Source organism: Numida meleagris, chromosome 6 (genome assembly GCF_002078875.1).
Source record: "Numida meleagris isolate 19003 breed g44 Domestic line chromosome 6, NumMel1.0, whole genome shotgun sequence".
Classification (NCBI taxonomy): domain Eukaryota; kingdom Metazoa; phylum Chordata; class Aves; order Galliformes; family Numididae; genus Numida; species Numida meleagris.
In genome coordinates this window covers 59103008-59123333 of record NC_034414.1, presented here as the reverse complement: position 1 = coordinate 59123333, position 20326 = coordinate 59103008, and the positions used below count along the sequence as shown (strand labels likewise).

The 20326-nt window shown below is 43.4% G+C and overlaps 2 protein-coding genes across 3 annotated transcripts in view; one reads left to right on the top strand and one right to left on the bottom strand.

The window, feature by feature from the left end:
* Positions 1-8805, bottom strand: part of KLHDC1 (kelch domain containing 1) — a 29234-nt gene extending 20429 nt beyond the window's left edge. Inside the window, exons 1-5 of one of the 2 annotated variants that reach the window (XM_021403938.1) lie at positions 8334-8805; positions 5731-5801; positions 3561-3678; positions 2557-2675; positions 627-705 (exon numbers count right to left, since the gene is read on the bottom strand). In XM_021403938.1, coding sequence (XP_021259613.1) covers positions 627-705; positions 2557-2675; positions 3561-3678; positions 5731-5801; positions 8334-8435 — 489 coding nt within the window. In that variant the 5' untranslated portion in view covers positions 8436-8805. Of the gene's footprint in view, positions 1-626; positions 706-2556; positions 2676-3560; positions 3679-5730; positions 5802-7638; positions 7756-8333 lie in introns of those variants that run through there. The other variant, XM_021403939.1, reaches the window with a different exon arrangement.
* The window catches only part of POLE2 (DNA polymerase epsilon 2, accessory subunit), a 20287-nt gene continuing 11505 nt past the window's right edge, over positions 11545-20326 (top strand). The window contains exons 1-5 of the mRNA XM_021401900.1: positions 11545-11695; positions 13043-13143; positions 15316-15391; positions 16841-16918; positions 18161-18254. Of these exons, the coding sequence (XP_021257575.1) occupies positions 11628-11695; positions 13043-13143; positions 15316-15391; positions 16841-16918; positions 18161-18254 (417 nt within the window). The 5' untranslated portion in view covers positions 11545-11627. The remainder of the gene's footprint in view (positions 11696-13042; positions 13144-15315; positions 15392-16840; positions 16919-18160; positions 18255-20326) is intronic.

Below are 20326 nucleotides of genomic sequence, written 5' to 3'. Positions count from 1 at the left end.
TGACCTTTGAGCTCCAAAATCAGTCACTGTAGTAGGCAAATTCTACAACATATCCTATTGCACAAAATAATACATTTCTTCTAAGTCAATACTTAGCATTTGAAGTAAGGGTCTGTACTCCTTTGAATGCATACCTATTGATTCATTTGAATAAACACTTTCATCAGACTCCTCCCTTCTGCTATCCCTAGGAACTCATAGTCACCTTAAAGCATACAGCATTTACCTTGTAAAGAAATTAAGAAAAATAACCAAGAGCATTTGTCCATTAGACTCGTGAGGCTACAAATTCCCTGCTATTACTTCAAGGAAAAAAAATCTAACATTTTCTGGGAGTTCCATGTTTAAAATATGTTTTCAGATTTAAAATGCCGTCTTTGTTTTTACTTCCACAGCATTTTGTTTCATTGTACTCAAAGCCTAGCAGTGGATACTTCAAATACACAGAACGCTCAACCCCATGCAACAACTGAGATTTTAAATAGAAGACTCAAATTTACATTTGTGTTGATTCCACACATGAAAGACAATCAAGCAGACCTTCACACCTAGTGAGCATAGTATAAAAGGTCATGTTTTGACAATCAGAAAGGACAAACCTCTCCTAGTTGTAGGAAATCTCTTACCCAAAATGCATCATGGACATCAAAGCAATCACTCAGCTCGTTATGCTTCCTACAGCCATAGCCCCCAAAATATATTAGCCTAAAACACCAACAGGAAAAAGTAAGTTGTTAGCTGTTTTTTAAAGAGCATTCAAATGAAGAAGCTGTAATGATCAGTTTCAAGTTTTGCTTTACCTACTGTATCATTAATAATACAAATTAAAAGATTTCACGTTGCATCTAATTACACAGAAAACGTTTCCAGCATGAAGGTAGTACTGTTATGATCCCCTGTGCCTGACAAAAATCCACCTATACAAGGAGGGAGGTTCAAGATACCACCAAGTCCCCACTTTGTATTCCCCCATCCACAGGTTCATCACAGTCATGTTTCCAGACACAAGTCAAAATAACACATTAAACACAAGGCAGGAACATCCCTATGCTTCTGCTAGAACTCTTACCCTTTTTCCACTTAAATTCCCATGCTTCTGCAATATTTGTTAGCCTTCCAGATACCTCTTTTTTCCACTAATGTTCCCAAAGTTCAGCTCACAAAGTCTTTCTCTAACTTAAAGGAGATTCTTCCAACTAAATGCTACTGAACATACAGCACTGCAAGTATCATTACACACCTCTCAGCCTAATATTCCACCCATGATAGGACCATCCATACGTAACTGTTCCTAACGTTTTAACTTCAACATTTGAGGATATTTGGTATAGCTGTTAATGATCTTGGGAGAAGGCAATTTAAGAAATGATGGCATGGTGAAGTCGTTCCTGACTGACGTTCCTAAAGAACCAGTTGCTGAAAGCACTGTGCAATACACCAAGATCTGCAAATTCACACATTGTGAAATTCGGTGGTGTATTTTCACAAATGAACATAGCTTGTCCCCACATGCTCTTGTTAAATCAAAAAGGTTATGCTGGTTACACTCTGCCACCTGAAATAGGTGATCTCAGTATACTGATTAAGTTTATCTATTCAGAGTATCGTTTAATTTTGCATGATCTTGCATTAATAGTTAATGAAAAGATGGTCAATACATGGAGACACTGGAACAGGTTGCCCTGTGAGGCTGTGGATGCCCCCTCCCTGGAAGCACTCAAGGCCAGGCTGGATGGGGCTGTGAGCAACCTGCTCTAGAGGGAGGTGTCCCTGCCTATAGCAGGGGTTGGAACCAGATGATCTTAAAGGTCCCTTCCAACTCAAACCATCCTATGATTGAATTTTGTCTATCGTGTAGTCAAATTAGAATTACAAAACCAAGATACAGTACTGAGAGACATTATACAGCTTACTCTGAACTTCTTTAGATGTAGAGTCCAGAAACAGATAAATCATTTACATTTTATAATGTTTAGTGTATATCATATTCTTACTCATTTACAATAATTTTGTGACAATTAACTGACACGTCACTTAGTTGTGACTAGAGATGCCACAACATCCAGCAACTTTCCATAATAACTATAAAATTTGATGTAAAATACGTTTTAGCGAAGCATTTTTTCCCTAAATATGCTCAGTAATTATACAGCACACACCTAGGCTGACTTGGTTCTTATAATCCAAAGATACTGAAATGTCCTTGCAACTGTTAGTACTTGTATGCTATTAAAAACACTTCAATAATTCAATGTCATTTCTATACTGATTTTTAACTTCTGTAAGTAATACAAGTGTAATAGTTTTTACCTAAAACCTCAAAGCAACCCAGAAACTTTCACTGAATTTCCTACCCCTCTCCTAAAGCAGGTTTACATTTACCAATAATTCAGCTCACAGAGAAAACTCTGGTAAAAACTTAGGAGAGTTACACAAAATCCCACAGCAACTCAAGCTAAGATTCAGAGTTTCACAAATTACCAGACTGTGTTCTCTTCATGTTATAGCACTCCCTTATCAGCAGTCAGTATATATTAAATATTGTGAATGTGTTACCTGTCCTTGTACACCCAGCAGGAAAGCTTGTCACGTGGTGTAGGAGGTTGACCTTTAAAATTGGTGATTTTTTTCCACCTATAGGTTCCATTTTTTGTTCGCAAATTAACATAATACAGCTTAAAAGAAAAACAAGATCACAGCATCTTCAGTATAAATGATGTTGAAGAATCCCACACAAACCAGTAACAAAAGGAACCATGTCCCTTCCCCCAGAATATGCTACTTCCTTAAAAAAAAAAAAAGTCTGAAGTTTATAATAGGTGGCAACATATGGTAAGAGTCCCGTTCACCACAAAAACACATGACAACATGACACAAAAACACAGTTACAACATGAGAATGAGTGGCCAGTTTCCTTGCCTTCTCTCTGTCAGACCAGTGTAGTAATATCCTGCTCCTTCCAGTCAACAGAAGCCTTGTAAAAAAGCTGCAGCAGCTCTCCGTTCACTTCTAATAACTACAGGTATTTCTACCTAACCTAAACTGAATACCCACGCCAAAATCAGCAATGTTTGGGAAGGGAGTGCTAAACTGAGAGGTGATGGCAGGCTTCATTTCGGTTATTTTCTAGTCTGCATTGAACTCTGCTATCTAAATGATAGCAAAGCTGCTCCACTCTTTAGTTACTCTGAAAACCAGAAGCTATATTTTATCTATTGCTTGATTATGTGAGGAAGGTAATCACCAAAGTGATATACAAGATCAATTTCAACTGCCAATATATTTTTTAAAAAAGCCCTTAGGAAAGCCCTGGCAATTCTTAGCAATAAAACGTTTCACAGACCGAGTCTCATTCTGCAGCTATGATTCAACAAAGATTCAAAGAAAAAACAAATGGAGTTGAACATTAAAACATAAATTAAACGTGGGTTTTTGTCAGTTTAAAAGTACACTTTTTCTACAAAACTAGATTTTCCTTAAATTTCTCCTTATTTCAGATAAAACAGAAATGTCAATATTCCTACTCGTTCAAATACGTTATTAAGAAAAGAATACAATACCCGATTACTGTATCCTTTATCATCAAATCCACCAAAAATGTACAGCTTCCCATTAATGCTTGCTCCGCAGCTTCCTGACATGGAGGTAGGTAACTCTCCTTCCATTAGGTGCATCGTCCTGCAATTTAGCATGTATATTAACTCTTCCAATGCTGTTTCCAAACATGTTAAAATTAACAAACTCAAAATACAGGTATCAATGATTTTTGTACTTAAAGCAAAAAACACAGTTGCAATGTGTTGGCCATAACTAGTAGAAACTATAGTGATACATGAAGTCAGGCTCTGGTGGTGCAAGAGTGCTTTCACATGAATATTGTGCATACATTTATGAAGCTTCTCACATTGAAAGGCTATTCTTATGCCTAAAAAAACAGTTATTCAAACACTGGAAATACTGTTAACAATAACTCCCAAAACTCCTGAAATCAGAACATGGTATTGTTGTTTATATCAAGAGGGGGAAACTGAGGCAGAAGTAGAAATAAAGGTCTGCAGTTCTCACTAATCTTGGCACTAGGTCATACCTCAATAAGTCACTTTTAAAACCAAGTTTTGCACTGTAGTTAGCACAATACAAAAGCTTTAATAATGCCGGTTTCATCAATGAGTGTTCTGTTCTTCTGCCACCGTCAGCAGTCCCCAGCCTTGTCCTTGCTAGTCTCACTTACAAACAAGTAATTTCCATTATGTGTCTCTCCTCAGGCACGGTTTCCCATGTGGCTCCAGTTTTTCTTCTCTCTGCTAGGTCAACTGACCAGACAATTCCATTCATTCCCATCTTTGACACATCTGCACTTAGACCAGATGCCTTCGGTTTCTATCACTGGCGACCATACAGAAGAGGATTCACGCAGCTTTGAGTTCTGATGCTTGACCTTATCCCAGCCTACAAGAACTGGAAGCAGTTTCCTTTAAAAGGAAAGGCTTTATGTCCTTAATCACCAGACTTGAATGATGCATGTGTAACCTTACTGAACACCGTGCTAAATAGCAGCAGTTTGGGGCACTGCGCCCATATATCTTTGTTCTGCCATCAAAGCCACTTTCCCCTTCTCTGCTCTTGCTCTCTCATTCCTGCTTGTTCCTGTGTCATGCTGTGCACTCAGCTGTATGCATACAACTGCTGGTGCTGTAAGTGAATGAGCTCAAGAACTGATCCATGTCAAAAATAACTCTGAAAAAAAGAAAAGTTAAATATAACTCGGATCGCTTTCCTGATCCAATTTCCTATGCGACCACATAAACAGCTGTAGCAGTACAACTGACCCAGCGACACGAGGGGGTGAGGAACAAGAGAGGGTATGAGGTTGCTTTAGCCAACCCTTTCACCAAAAGACACAGACATCAAAGCACAGGTTCAGCTAATAAGGTCTTGCTAGAACTGTGCAGCTAACTATAGCCAAAATGCTGCTTTTCAAGTCAGTGATTTGAGCAAAGTGTGGAATTTCATACGTTCTACAAGACGCTTTCCTGATATAGTCCTTATCCCCTTCTTCCTCAATTTCAAATTTATGCTTTTCATATTGGTATGCAAGAAATATATAAACAGTTGGGCTATTATCAAAGCAGCTGGCAGAAATCACACATGAACCCAAATTAATACTACTTAACAGACTGAACACAGTTACAATAGATTCCATGGGAAAACTTCGAACAGAAGCATTATTATCTCTCCTTATATACAATATATAAACACAATAAATACAAAATGTAATGATTAAATTGCTAGTGATGTACAAGATTTGGTTAATTAAGAATTACAAATACACTCATAACACAGTTATAAGTAATAGCACAAATATGTTTAATTGTAAATAGATCAACAACCCACATATGTAGTGTTTAAATATTCCTTTAACATTGAAGTTAATGTATGGAGAACTTGGCACAAGTTAAACATACCTATTCTAACAACAGAGACTTAAGTGGCCATTTCAAACATTCTTTCAAGGAAAAAAAGAAGCAAAACAAAACCCACAATTATTCTTAAGCAATAAATGTGTTTCCTAAAGTAATCTGGAAGTCTTCACATTAAACACCTGCAACGTAAATTCCCAGGAACATGACCAATAACTCATAACTGAAGGAAGTCTTCGCATGGCAGCTAACTATAACCTATGCAAATATCAATTTAATATATCAATGAAATATAAATAATTCAACTTACCACAACCCGCTATCCATTTCATAGATCCAGAGCTCATCATTAGGCAAATACACTTCATTTTCTTCAATCGACTAAAACGGAAAAAAAAAAATCACAGATGTTTAATCACTTGCATATTATGCACCATACATTTTAAAATGAATACCAAATCACGTTACTTAGCAACACGGAATGCTCTTAAGGATATGACCTACCAGAACTCAGTCACACGTTCTTGCTCTGCTCGTTACCTTTTTAAGCACGCAGCTCAATAATGCTGATATTTTACATTTGATACTGGAAGTTCAAAAAAAGACGTTTTTCCTTTTTGAAGCTATTAAAAACGTTGCACTGGGTCTTTCCTCAAGTCACTGAGGCAATTCCAGGCAGAACATAGCAAAACATAGAGAAAAGCATAACTGAAAAGCACATAAAGAGCAGTTATGGACAGCAACTGTAGGAGAGTGCTTAACCAATTGTCAAATACATAAAAGCTAAATGTGCATCATAACATGAAGGAGAAACCTGATTCCTCTGTGAAACAGAAGCCATACATGAAAGAAAAATAATTTGGGCAATACTAATGAGGAAGGATAACAACCAGGAAAAGGAAGTCTGAAAGAACACAACAGCAGAACTCCAGCTGGGTAACTATTGTGACGTTATTGCTTTAACATTAGCAAGAAATTAAGGGAATAAGCAGCCAGAGGTGGTACACAAAGAAATAAAAAGTGTAGCTAAAAATGAAATGAACTTGAGTAAATGAATTTGTACACAAAATGGAAATTTAGTTATTCATTACTGATATCAATTACTTGCCTTTATTATTACCTCTTCAATTTGAGAGGTGTCAAGCAGGCAAGCATTACCTTTGGCACAGTTTATCTTGCCACAGCACACAGCTTGCAGCTTGAAAAAAAAGCGCAGAAGTCTGCTAAATTTAATCTAGGTACAACAGAGGCCAAGTATTTGCTGGAGAACCAGCTCTGAATAATAAGTTACCGGGCAGTAGGCCACCAACAGAATGTAAAATGTAAAAACAAAGTCATTTGTTTTTGCAAAGGGCTGCACTAATCAGGTCAATCCAACCTGTGTTTCTGAAGTCTAAGGCACAGAGATCTGCTGAGTATTTCCAGGGAGTTAGGTGCTGCACAGCTATAGAGCATTACTGAATTTAAGGCCAAAAAAGTGTATTAGACCTTCCTGTACATGACAGGTCGTCCAAATTTACTGATGTATTCATATTTGAGGTGACTAACTTCCTGAAAGTTAAACCATGAAATCTTCACGGGACTCGTAGTCATGAGAAACACCACCTACCGAAGACCCCAAAAGGAAAGAAACCTTCAGGAACAGCTTACAGGACACTTTATAGCTTCCTGACAGCCCTCCAGTTTCACTGTCTCTATTTTCAGTACTGCAGCAGTCACCAGCAGCACAGCTCCTTTCGGGTCAATCTGTCAAGCTCAGGAGCATAGAAATCCTTCAGATTCCACAAGCCGCTCAGCTCCATCCCATTGCTTAAATCTAGCACTTTAGGTCAGAGAACATTCAGATTTCCAGAAACCAGAGACAGAGGGACCTGAGAGCCCCAGAAGCGTGCTGCTGCACGCTCACAACATACGATCTATTCTAAACTTTACATTCAGGGAGAACGCTGCTTGAACACAGGGCAGTTTTGCTCATCTGAAAGCTTACACGTGCATGTGAAGAAAAAAAAAATACTGAAAAGAAGCACATTTTAGTCTGGAGGAAGACCAGGAATGAGCACAGCTACTTTCTCCTTGCACATTTTAGGACCAGTGGGTGCAGGCACCGTGGATAAAAGGAACTAACTGTATACGATGCAGTATTTTTTTTTTAAGGCTAAATTAACTCAGAGCTAAGAACCACAAAGATTTACTTATACCAGAACTGATAGCAACTCACTGAAGGCAAAAAGCAGGTATGTTTTCAGCCTGACACCAGCTTAGCTGTGAACCACGAGAACTGCTTTCTAAGGAGGAAAGCACGCTGTACTTAACTACTAATAAGCAAAAAACACAGGGACTCAGCAACAAGAACACAAATTACACGGTGGGGGAAAAAAAAAAACATCCGCAAATTATTGCTGACGCCCCTGAAAGGAAGGAGGAAAGGTGTTTAGCCCAGAGCGCTTCCTGGGCACGCGATCATTGGCCGAGGAAGGGACCAGCTCCAGGCACCCTTCCCGAACGCGCGTTCTGTGAGAGAACCCGGCAGGGCGGGAAGGACCAAGCCCGGCCTTCTCCTCACAACAACCCCTAGGGCCGCGCCCAACGCCCGCCCCGCGCGCCGCCGCCGTTTGAACCTCCCGCCCCTGCGGCGCGCGCTGCCCCAACGGCCAATCAGCGCCCGCGCTGAGGTAAACAGCGCCGCGCCGCCGGCCCGCGAGGAGCTGCACCGGCCGAGGGGGCGACGCGGGGCGGCGGGGCAGTCCCCTTCAGCCCCACTCTACGCCGCTCCCCCGCCCCGGGGCGTCTCAGCCCCGTGAGGCCACGCGTCCCCCCGCCGCGCGGCTACGCGCCCTCCGCTCGCTTTCCCTCCTCTCTCCCTCCCCCTCCGCTCGCCCTCGGCGCCCTCCGCCCGCCTCCTTCCCGTCTTACCACGTATCCCCCCCACACGTAGAGAAAGTTGCCGTCCACCACGGCGCAGTGACCGCTCCGCTCCTCGGCCACGCAGAACTGCTCCGCGGAGTCTGCCGCCATCTTAGGGAGGAGGAGTAGGAGGAAGCAGCCCGCGTGCCTCAGTGCTCGCGCCCCGCCAACGCCTCCTCCGGGAGAGGCTGCGGCTCGGCGCCGCTCGCTCCCCTCAGGCGGACGGGAAGCGAGGAGGGTCCAAAGGGTGGGGCGGCGGCGGGCTGCCCTCTGCCCCCGGCGCTGCAGGCGGAGCGGGGTTGTGCTTAGCTGGGTTTGTTTGAGGCACACGGAGGGTTGGATTTGAGGCCTGAAAGCTGACAGTAAAAGCACGAGGAACACGGAAGAGTGCTGAGAAGAGGATACCTGAATGCAAACCCAGTGCAAGAGTTGAAAGGGAGGGTCTGAGGCAGAGCTCAGTGTGGGAGGTGGCCTAGGATGACCACAGTGAAACTTGCTCGTCTGGCTCTTGCCAGAAACAGCAGCTATGAAATACTAGCTGGTAGAAAAACAATTGTGTAGGAGTTCAACCTGTTGACCTTGAAGAGGACTATCCTGTGAATTTTGCTATTGTCTGACCTTCAGCTCTAAAGCAAATGAAGTGAGAAGCTACAAACCACAGGTGGCAGAGCACTGCAGGGGAATCCCAGGGCTGCTGTGCAGGACCTGCATGTTGGGGCCACTGCTGAACCTAACCAAATGGAGCTGGTGCTGCAATCTCACTGTAGGCTCATCAGAGAATCATTTGAGTTGGAAGGGACCTTTGAAGGCCATCTTCTCCCACTCCCTTGCAATCAACAGGGACACCTACAGCTCCATCAGGTGCTCAGAGCCCTGTCCAGCCTGCCCTTGAACGTGTAATCGCCCATCATGTCCCCAGCTGCACATTAGTCTGTCTGAGTGGTCACTACCCGCCATCCCCATCAACACGCAGTCCTTCCTATTGGCTTGCCCTTGAGCAGCAGGCTGGGATATGCATTCATTCCCAGTCTAGCTTCTGCACTGTTCAGTCAACAACCCAGTGAGTTTCAGCCAAAGAGTAGATCCATTTGGAATGAATGGAATTTGAAATAAACCAGCTACAGCTCTTTATGAGTAGCGGTGTAGAATTTCTGAGAAACAAGTACTTGAACATCTGTAAAAGGATACAAAGTGAGACATATACTTCCTCTGATCAAGAAGGGAGGACATTAACTGTCAATGACTGTTAATATTAAAGTGAATAAAGGTAACGATGCACTGGGATGATGGTTAAAAAACAGGAAAAAAACATTTGGTAGAGTTAAGAAAAACACCTGTAAGTCAAGTAGAGCTACGATGTGATCTCAGAAAGAAACTTTGGGGCAGTGTGAAGCAGCCCATGGTTTTTTGCCAGTGGAGTACTGGCAGACCTCAAAAACAAGATAATCTGTCACACTTGGTATAACAGAATAATTCCATCCATCCACCTTTGCTGCTAGGCAGATGTGCTGTGTGATCATAGAATCATAGAATGGCTTGGGTTGGAAGGGACCCCAAAGATCGTCATGTTCCAACCGCCCTGCCACAGGCAGGCCCACCAACCTCCAGATCTGGCACTAGACCAGGCTGCCCAGGGCCCCATCCAACCTGGTCTTGAACAGCTCCAGGGATGGGGCATCCACAGCCTCTCTGGGCAGCCTGTGCCAGCACCTCACCGCTCTCTGTGTGAAGAACTTCCCCCTGACATCCAGTCTAAACCTTCTCTCCTTGAGCTTAATTGGTCATGAACCATCAGGCTGTCTCAGCTCTCTGCTCTCAAGCCACGTGTGCTGGTGCCATAGCACTGATGTCAAGAGTCATTGCAGACTGGAGGCAAAGAACTGGGCCTGGCTTCCAGAGCACAAAACAGATGGTTCAGGGAACAGAAGTTTGCAGCTCACGCTGGAATACTTTTATATCTCTGGTGGGAGGCTCCAGGCAACCTAACAGAACCCCAAGCATTGCAGGGTGCTGCAGGAATGTCATCTGTGTTCCTGGTTTGGTCATGTAATTTAAAATAAATTAGCATTTCTTATGTTAGAAGAAGGCTACCTTCCTTCTCTGGGTGAGACATTGGCAAAATTAGATATTTTTTTTAAGGAGAAAAGGCAGTAATCTTAGCAAATAGAAGAACTTATGTAAGGGTTCATAATTCACACCTAACTGAGATGAAAAATGGATCGTGTTTCCTGCCAAAATAGCTGAGACCTGTCAGATGGTAGTTTTATGTCTAAAGAGAGTAGATAGATTCAGCTTCGCCCATGAGCATCCTCCAGATGAGGAGGATTGATGATAAATGATGCAGTTAAGAATGGACTACAGAAAATAAGCTGACATTTTCAATCTGGCTTTATATCCCTGCAGTCTTTTGATTGAGGATCTTTCAGAGTCGCTTGTCGAGCCTTCTGTGAAACAAAGCTGTACTTCAACAGATGAGGCTGGGAGTATTTCGATGAAGTATCAGTCATTTTTTGGCTGGAGAGAAGGCAGCTGCCCCACAAGACCGGATCTGTAAGAGGTGCAGTGTATTTATTGTGCTTTGTACTAGGACTTAATATGCTGCAACAGACCTCAACTGCACAAGTTCGAAGGAAAAAACGTGCCTAGTTCCTTGCCTCTGTGAAAAATCAGCCATGGGGATATTTATAGAATCATAGAATCACTCAGGTTGGAGAAGACCTCTCAGATCCCCAAGCTCAACCCCATCCCACCCCACCGTGCCCACTGCCCACGTCCCTCAGTGCCACATCACCACGGCTCTGGAACACTTCTAGAGAGTGATCCCACCACTCCTGGGCAGCCTGTGCCAGTGCAGCACTGCTCTTCTGGAGAAGAAATCCTTTATCCAACGTGATTCACGTGCTTGTTGCCAACTGGAAGGGGTCTTTCACGATGTTGGAACATTGACAGTCACTGCTGTGGGGTCATGAACTGAGGAAGTGTAAGTTTAACATATACAAAATTTGGGGGCGACTGACATTTGTGTCAGTGAACTTAGTGTTTGGATACTATGTCTGAACATAAGAAAACGGACCAGGATCACAGTGTACCCCGTGGCGAGGCTCATCCACGGGAGAACAAGCATCTGTGACTCGTGGCCTGGCCGACTGCCGTTTTACGGCAGGCGGAGCTGCAGTCGAAGGGGCTCTAGTGCCGGAGATGCAGTTGCACGCGGCAGCCGTCCCGGCCCGCGGCCTCCTCCCACCCCGGGGCAGGGCCAGGGCGGCGGGGCGGCGCGGCGCTGCTGGGCGCCAAGCGGCAGCCATGGAGCCGGAGCGGCTGCGGCGCCGCCTGGGCTCCGCGTTCCGGGTGCGCGGGCTCCTGCTGCGGGCGTGAGTAGCGGGGCGCGGGGCCGGCGGCGCGGGGCGGGCGCGGAGGCGGCTCCCGGCCTAGGCTCGGCTCGGCGGCTCCTCTCGGGCTGCCTGAACGCCTCCTGCCCTGCCGTGGGCCTCTTCCATCCACCTCCGTCCGTGGCTCGGGTCTAGGGAGCACCGAAAGCTGCATAAAAGCTCTCCTGTGTGCCCTTTCCGATGAGCTGGCGCGTTGCTGGATTGATACTCGTATTTCTCCTTTCAAGATTCTGCATAATATTCTGTTTTGTACCTGGCGTGGATGGGGTGTGATTGCTTTGGGCAAGGTCCTGGCAATTTAATTAGGAAACCAAGCTCCTTGCCCCTGAGCCCATTGTTAAACAGCAATGTGAAGGCCGGGCCGTTAACCGAGATGCCAGTTTTGATTGTCTGGCAGATGATGTTAATATGAAAATCATTATCTTTAACAGCAAGACTGTAAGGATAAGGGAAGAAGTGGATTTGTAATTCTCATTTTATTTAGAATGTGTGGCACTGAGGGATGTGGCGTAGTGGGCATGGTGAGGATAGGTTGGGCTTGGGAATCATAGAGGTCTTTTCCAACATTAATGATTCTTTCATTCTACAAAAACTCCAGTATCAGAGCTACTGATAAAGTGGAGTGAGTCCTGCAGGGGGCAACTGGGGCTAGCATGGGCTTGCAATGTGTGAGGGATGAGCCGGCTCTGTTCATCCCCTGTTCCACCTTGAAGGAGGAAGGTGAAGGTGATCCAGTTGCCCAAAAGGGACTTGGGGAGAAGGAGCCACAGCACAGAGAAGACGTGAGAGGCAGCAACAAAAGAAGGTCCAGTTGTCTGGTTTTAGTCTCCTTGGTTCAAAAGAGATATTGAAAAATTGGAGAGGGCCCTGTGGAGGACCACCAAGGTGATTGCAGAGTTGGAGAACTTAGAATCATGGAAACATTTGAGTCGGAAGGGACCCTTAAAAGTCATCTGGTCCAATTCCCCTGCAATGAACAGGGACACTGACAGCTCTATCAGGTGCTCAGCCCCATCCACCCTGACCCTGACATGTGGAAAAATGCAAAGGATTTGGATTTCTTCAGCCTCAAGAAGAAAAGGGTCAGGGCTTCCCAGTCTTGTTTAAAGGTAATTAGGGAGAAGAAGGAGGAACTTCTCAACAACACACTGTGACAGGACAAGAGGCAATGAGAACAAGTGTAAAAAAAAGTCAGTACTAACAGTTTCTACTTTTTTTTATCACAAGGCATTTAGCGATTGTATACACATCTGCCGAAACTGGCACAGTTCATATAAACTTTGCTGAATATTACTTGCTTTTTGAGCTATCTTTCTTTGTTGAAATTAGGGAAGCTGTAAAGTATCTCACTGAAGCTCTTCAGTCCCTCAGTGAAGAAGAGCTTGAAGATGTAATTGACAAAGTCATCGATGCTGTTGAAAAACAGCCTTGTAAGTAAACATTGTTTTTTCCTAAGCTTGCTAAGTTTATCTTACAATGTTATTTAGACAGAGTTACTGACAACTTACGCACTATAGTGTCACTCTGGTCTAGGAGGTTGATCAAGCTGGATGTATTTGTTGACGTTTTGTTTTGTTAAATACTGAAGTTTGTAATGTCAGCAAAAGCTAGTGTCACTGTTATTTGAAAAGCTGGCAGCTTGGTAGCTCCTGACTTGGATTCCAAGAGTAGTGAAATTCTTCAGTGCCGGCTACTAAGAGCTCCTAGCTGAGTTTGCGTGGGCGTCTTTGCATCTGAAACTATCATCTAAAATATTCAAATAAACCAAAGAAATAGCAAGAAGTTAATTCACTTGTTATGCTGGAGCCCAGATCCAGAGAAATATTAGGGTTGTTGACAGCTGTAATTCTCACAGCCTCACTGTAACTGTGAGAAGGGAACAGTTACATCCCTTTGATCAGACATCGCTGCGCTTGCATGCAAGTGGAGTGGCAGGTACAAGTGCAGTAATAAGCCAGGATGTTTGATTAAAGCAACTATGGAAGGAGTTTAACAGCACCTGAATGTTCTCTGAAGCATCAGGGCAGGTGCTGTCGTTCTGTTATGCCTACCTGATCTTGTGGTAGTAACACTGGGCAGAAGGTGCTGCCAACAGTTGGGGAACCACAGCAATGGATGAGCTGTACAATACTTCAAATACCATAAATGACTCAGTCCAAAAGTGAATCCAGAAAACTCCTGGAAAACCCTGTATATGCATGAGACACTCTATGAGTTGAGCTGTTGCTGGTAGAGTTCCCACAACTCCTGTAATTCTGAGCATGCCTGAGACTCCGTCATCCTGGCAGGAATGTTTTCTTTGGGTACCACCTCCTGCTTAATCTGGACAGTGTGTCCTCAGGCACAGCGTCCCTGATTATGGGCCACGAAACACAGGAGTTGTCACATCCTTAGTTAAAGAGCATGGCTGAAGGAGGTGGCACTGATGCCTAACACACACGTGTGTTTACTGATCCGAGCTCATGAGAACCAGGAAACCTGACCAGTTTTTTTGGCTGAGGAGATTCAATCCCATATAAATGGGATCTAAAATAAATGTTAGGCCTTATATGAGTTCAGGAAACGTTCCCAGCCTCTCCTATTTAAAGCAGGTTAAATAGAATTTGGACATTTGCTTGCTTTGTCTATAGAGTAGCAACTACAGAAGTTACAACTTTATGTTCTTACACTAGCCTTGGGAAATCACAGCTGATCAGACGGGGAGCTAAAGCAGTTTGAAGAGCTGGTCCTCACCTAGTGTAAAGCCTGCTGGTACAAATTCACACGTGCCCGTTTTTGAACAATTCTGAATCGGTACAAGAAGCTCCAGGGCCATTGTAGTACCTGCAGTTGGTGTACTTGCTCATGCTGGTCTTTGTGCAAGGTGGGATTTTGTGCTGTAAGTTCCAGTGTTGTCCAGCTAATGACTGTGAGTTGCATGAGACCATGGTTCAGACATGCTGCTATCCCCTGTGATTCCTGCTGGCTCACCTGGTGCCCCTTCTGCTCTGCACTTCAGCACTGTCCTACATGAGTTGTGATTTTGTGTTCCCTGAGTCAGCACCTCCAGCAGTCAGGCTTGGCAGTACTGACCAAGCCCTTTTGTGAATCCATGCCTTGCTCTCCCTCTCAAATTCAACAGAGCATTAGTGGTTAGAAATGTTTTTGAATTTCAATTATCAGTTTAACGTCTATGAAGGCAACAATGTGTCTGTCTCCGAGATTGTGCTAAACTGTTTGAATACTTATTTACGACAGCAATCTGTGTGATAATGTTCTGGAATAAAATTAACCTCCAGAATGTGAAAGTTCCCATCTAACACATTTGTAGTATACTTGGCAGCTTTGCATAAACTATAATTGTCTTGTTCTCCACGTTTAGTGAATTAATGGTGGGCACAATATGTGTGCGGGTTAATTTTTTGCTAGAGATACATCCTTCTGGTAAGAATACTGAGTGATCCATTTGTGGAGAGAGAGCTGTGTGTCGTTGCCTTTTTGAAAACACGTTTGTTTGTGTAATATATTCCTCTGAGAAGACTCAACCCTTTTTTTTTTGTATATTCGCTTTCTTACCACTCTCCACATGCTGCAGTTTTAATCCTTCGAAATTTTCTTTCCAGTGTCAACCAATATGATTGAACTGTCCACGGTGGAAGCAGCTGTCCAAGAGTGTAGCCAAGCGTTAGATGAAACAATGTACGGTGACATTATTTCTTTTTATTGGATGGTTATGGGAGTTGGTACGCATTCCTTTATTTCTGATTGGGAAATAAATGTCAGGCGTTTCCAGCAGCGCTACGCATGCCAGTAATTGCTTTGTGCTTTGTCTTCCTGATGCTGCCTTGGAAGGTTGCTAATGTTCCTCCGTAGAAAATTCGTTCTCATGGATAGTCCTCGAGGGGATTCTAAATATAATGCTGACATTCTGGAATTAAAATTATATGGTTGTGTGTTACCTGTGACACAGAGTGAATATTAACCAATGAAATAAACCAATAGTTAGGATTTAGAGGGAACTTGTTACTTCTCTTCATTTCTTTATTTCCTTCTCTCCAGATGAAAATGAGATGAGGTTGTTTTTGTGGCTTTCATAAGATACCTATTTTCTGAAAGCACTTGGAAAACTTTTCCTCCAGGGCGCTGCTTTCTGCTTTTTTTTGTGGGGTTTTTTTTTTTTTTTTTGGTAGCAGGGCTGTTATTTGGAAAACCATGATTGATTTTCACTCTCTGATAACAAAGCAGAGAACAATTACTTGAGCTTCTGAGAGTTTTATTTGTGATTGTGATGAATGTGTTTTCTTCAGTGTTTGCCTTGCGTATTGACATCGGAATGCAAATCATGAAAATAAATGGTTTGTTAGGCATGTCAGATACTATGATCCCACAGTTCCTCAATGTGAAGCAAATTTATTTTTGCCTTTTCTCCTAGTCATTGGAACCTTTACAGTGCTGATGGTTTCAATGTGACTTTTTCTGATGTCACTTCATATACTTAAATGCATTTTTTGCTCCTGACCTCACAGGTTCTCAGTGCAGAGTCCTGAAGAGAATAGCTCACAGATCGCAGGACTGGCCTCTCAAACTCTTAAATTATGGTGCAGGAAGCTTGGGGGTGAACTTTTGTAGGAAATACAATCTGAAGTCCAAGACACCGTTGCCTGATGGGCAGTGATTGTTGTCCTGTGCTTGTAAACCACGGTGAAGGTTCATGGAAAAATTTTTATCTATTCTAATGAATGTGATGCTCTTAGAGTAAGAGAGTGATGGGAGGCATCAGAGAGGAGAGCTGTACCAGTACATGTAATAGGATATGTCAACTCAGTAAATGGTTTGAAGATTGTGTATGTTTAAACCTATTTGCATAAAGCATGCCAAGACTGTTCTGTTGCCAAAAAAGACACCAGAGGATAATAATGGAAAAAGATGCATCTCTGTGATATTTCTGAGTGCACGTCCTTTTCTTTTTTAATTAGAAGGTGCTGCAGTAGCCAATAGGTGGAGTGGAACAGGAGATATGGTGGTAACACAGAGTAATAGAGAACAAAACAAATACATTTTTCTTCAGAATGTTTGTTTTGTTATTTTCTCTCCTTATTGTTTGTTAGTTCCACCTCAGTTAATGCTGTAAATAAATTCTCATTTCAGAGAAAATGTTTTCAACATTATTGGAGCCTTTGATATTCCACGCTACATTTATAATTCAGACAGAAAGAGATTTCTGCCGTAAGTCGTGCATATTTTAAGTTTCAACTGCTTCTTGTTTTAAGAGAAAGCCTATATTTCTATACGTCTGAGAAGTCTTGTGTTCTATTCTTTCCCTCTTGGGTTCACTCATCTCAAGCTCGTGTGAGAAAGTAAGATAATTTTGTTTGTCAAAGCCTGACTGACTCTACAGAGGGTGTGATAAATGGTGGCTCATCAGTAAACGTGCCACTGGGTTTCTCCTCGCTCTGTGGGATGGAGCTGAAATGGCCATCTCTGTCTTGTGTGGCAGTGTATTCTGTGCTGCCTGTGGTCTGACTAGCTCTGAAACTTCAGTGTTCATCACACAATGTGCCGACCGTGTTAATGCCATTTAATGAATAAAAGAGACAGTAAGGCTAAGGGCATACATCACTAAATACAATAATTGCTTTTTTTCTTTCTGTATTTGACTGTTTGATTTTTTTTTTTTCAATAAAATTGGCCTATCTGTTGTCTGTATTTATTTCCTAGACTGTAGCTTGCAGCATCCTGAAGCTCTGGGGCATTTCTAGAGAGAGCTATAGTGTGTTTAAAAAGAAAAAAAATGGAGCAAGCAGTCATCCCCCAGGATGGAGAAAGAAATAAGTAGCTGCAGGAATTGGTTGTAAATGTTCTGCTAGAATATTTTCATTTACTGAAGAATCTACATTTAACAGCAAGCAGCCCAGACTGCTGAGCCCCAAAGAGGCTGTGTTTTTACAAAGCTTCAGGTGTTGTTAGCTGAGAAATTGATAGTGATGTTCATTCTGAGGCATTACAATGACCTTCATGTGATGTCATTTTCTAGTCTTGGTTCGTGACTCTGCCGGCCAGCAACAACATTCTGTGTGTTTGCAGGAGGTTAATTAATTCCAGTGCCACTCTTTAGCTGTTCAGGCTATCAGAAGCAGAGAACTCCATGAAGACATTCTGCTCACCAAAAGGAAGGAACTATACTTGTTCACAGTCACTTAATAGGCATAAATGCTTTTAAAGAACGGATTTCTGCAAAGTCCCATTCATGTGGAAATGCAGGTCTTGAGGTCTGTGATTTAGAGGAAAATTAAATTGATATAGCCTTCAAGAACAGAAACACAGGGGCCCTGGCAGAAATCTTACTCATTGCCTAAATATATTATGCAGTAGCATTATAGCTTTTGCAGACACCTTTTAGATCAATAAGTAATTTCTGTGTGTGGAATGTACCCTTTTTTAATCTTGATTCTGCTGAACTTCTTGCAGACTGTCCATGACCAGCTTTCCTGTACCAAATTTATTTGGAACTGCCAGAGATAAAGCAGAATTGTTTCGTGAACGCTACTCCATCTTACAACAGGTCAGAAGCAGTTTTGCTTTGATGAACAAAATGCTTTTTTTTTTCTTTTTGCTGTTAAATACATGTATAGTCTTCTCAGCTGACACTACGCAGTGTGATGGATGCATGTGTTTGTGCATTTTAGTAGCATGTCAGACGAGCAGGTTCTATATTTCTATGTGTGTCTTCCTCCTGTCCCTCCTGTCGGCTGTGTTTGATTAGCGTGTCACTGTACGTAGTGCTCGTTGGGATAACACAGACCTGAAACCCTGGGCAGCTCTCATTCAGCCTCTCCTTGAAGCACTGACGATTGCTTCTGGCTCATTTCTTTTATTCATTTTTGTTGGAAATATCCAAATAATTGATCAGGACGGTATCTCTGATAAAAGCAGATTTAATTCGCAATTGCAATGGCGGGTGTCCAGTAAAACAGGAGCGCCCCTATGGACACAGTATGACAACTTTGGGACCTTGTTTCCCCCCCTTGCCTACCCACTGCCCTGTTTCCCCATTGGCTGGGTACTCCAGGTTCACAATCTTATCGAAGATTTACACTTGTTAATTACATTCTGACACTTGTTCTATCTTGTGCCAGTCAGTCGCCATCCTGCTGTTTCCAAGATGTCTCCGTACTCTTCTTATCACGTTGATACGGTGATTTTCTCCAAAGCTTCTTCCATTGTGTCCGAAGGACGCTTCCTTTGTGAAACAAAGAGCACCGTAGGGGGTTGGACAGGTGCCAGGCCTTCCTCAATCCCTTCTTCAGGCCCTCTCTAAGGCATGTCATGACTTGTCCTTTTAATTTGTGCAGGATATTCTTGCAATGTGTGTGATAAAGTACAACATATATTATCATGCTGACTATACATACATTGTTACTAGCTAGATTTTGATAAAGGACCCAAATGGCAGCAGAGGCCATGAAATCAAGAAAATTCTCATCTTGTTCTAATACAGAATCAACATTCGATTCCCACAATTTTCCAGTTTTCAGAATGCTCAGTAGGAGCCAGCCACCCTTTGTCATTTCGTGGTGGTGGCTGTGCCTTGTCCCCTGCTGTGAGCAGCTCCTGAGTGGAGCTCCCCAGCAGGACTTGCTTGGCACTGCTGTGGTGGTAGCCACAGGTATTGGCAGCATCTGTAGGTGGTGGCCTTTTGCAGTTGGTGCACTCAGCTTGGAGTCAGCCTCTCTGCTCATTCATCTGAGCAGGACCTCAGCTCAGTTCTTTCCTTCCATCCTCTCTCCCCACACACTGGAGTGTAACCCCGCTGTTACCCCGTGCTGTGCTTCGCCCTGCAGTCTGGCATGAGCAGTATGAGACTGAGGAGTGTGCGGCTGACACAATAACTTGTGAATTGTTTATGAGGTGTCTGCTCTAATGGATGCACTGCACAGATCATGCCATGTGCTAGCAGGCTCTGTGCAGAGCCATTTACCTCCACACAGCCCCAGCCACAGTGAACCACTGGGAGGCAGGCAGGCAGTGAGCCCAGCTTTTTGCTGCACCGCCCCACAGTGGCTAGCTTGGCCTTTGGACCGTGGAGCAGTTGCACACACGGGGTCACATACCCCAGGGCGCCAGCAATTCTGTCTTCCAAAGAGTTTGCTGCCACTGGGAGTATGGGTACTGCAGTTTGGGAACCTCTGTCCTGGAAGGCCAGTTAACCACTAGCTAAAGAAGGTTTAGTTCATACATATGTTCAGTTTACTCCTTTCTGAACTCCAGGAAAGCGAGCGTTCGGGTCGCTGTGGGTGAAGGATGCTAGTACTAATTCCTGCATGTGGTGCACGGGCTGCTAGAGATGGGTTTGTTCCAGGGAGAGGGATTTAGACTGCATGAAAAGCACTGAAAGAAGTGAAAATTTCTGCAGTGCGTTTTCTTCATGCTCTCTGCACTTTAGTTTTAGTGTAGCTAAACACAAAACGAACCACAAACACAAAGCAACAAAAAAAATTACTTACTTTTTAATAGTCCCTGTCCTGAAGAGAGAACCTGCTCTCTTCCACGTAGCCAGCATTTCATACAGTTTACCTTCCTTTGCTCTCTCACTGCTTTCCTCCAGGTAGTCAGAAGTAACTTTTAAAACTGTTA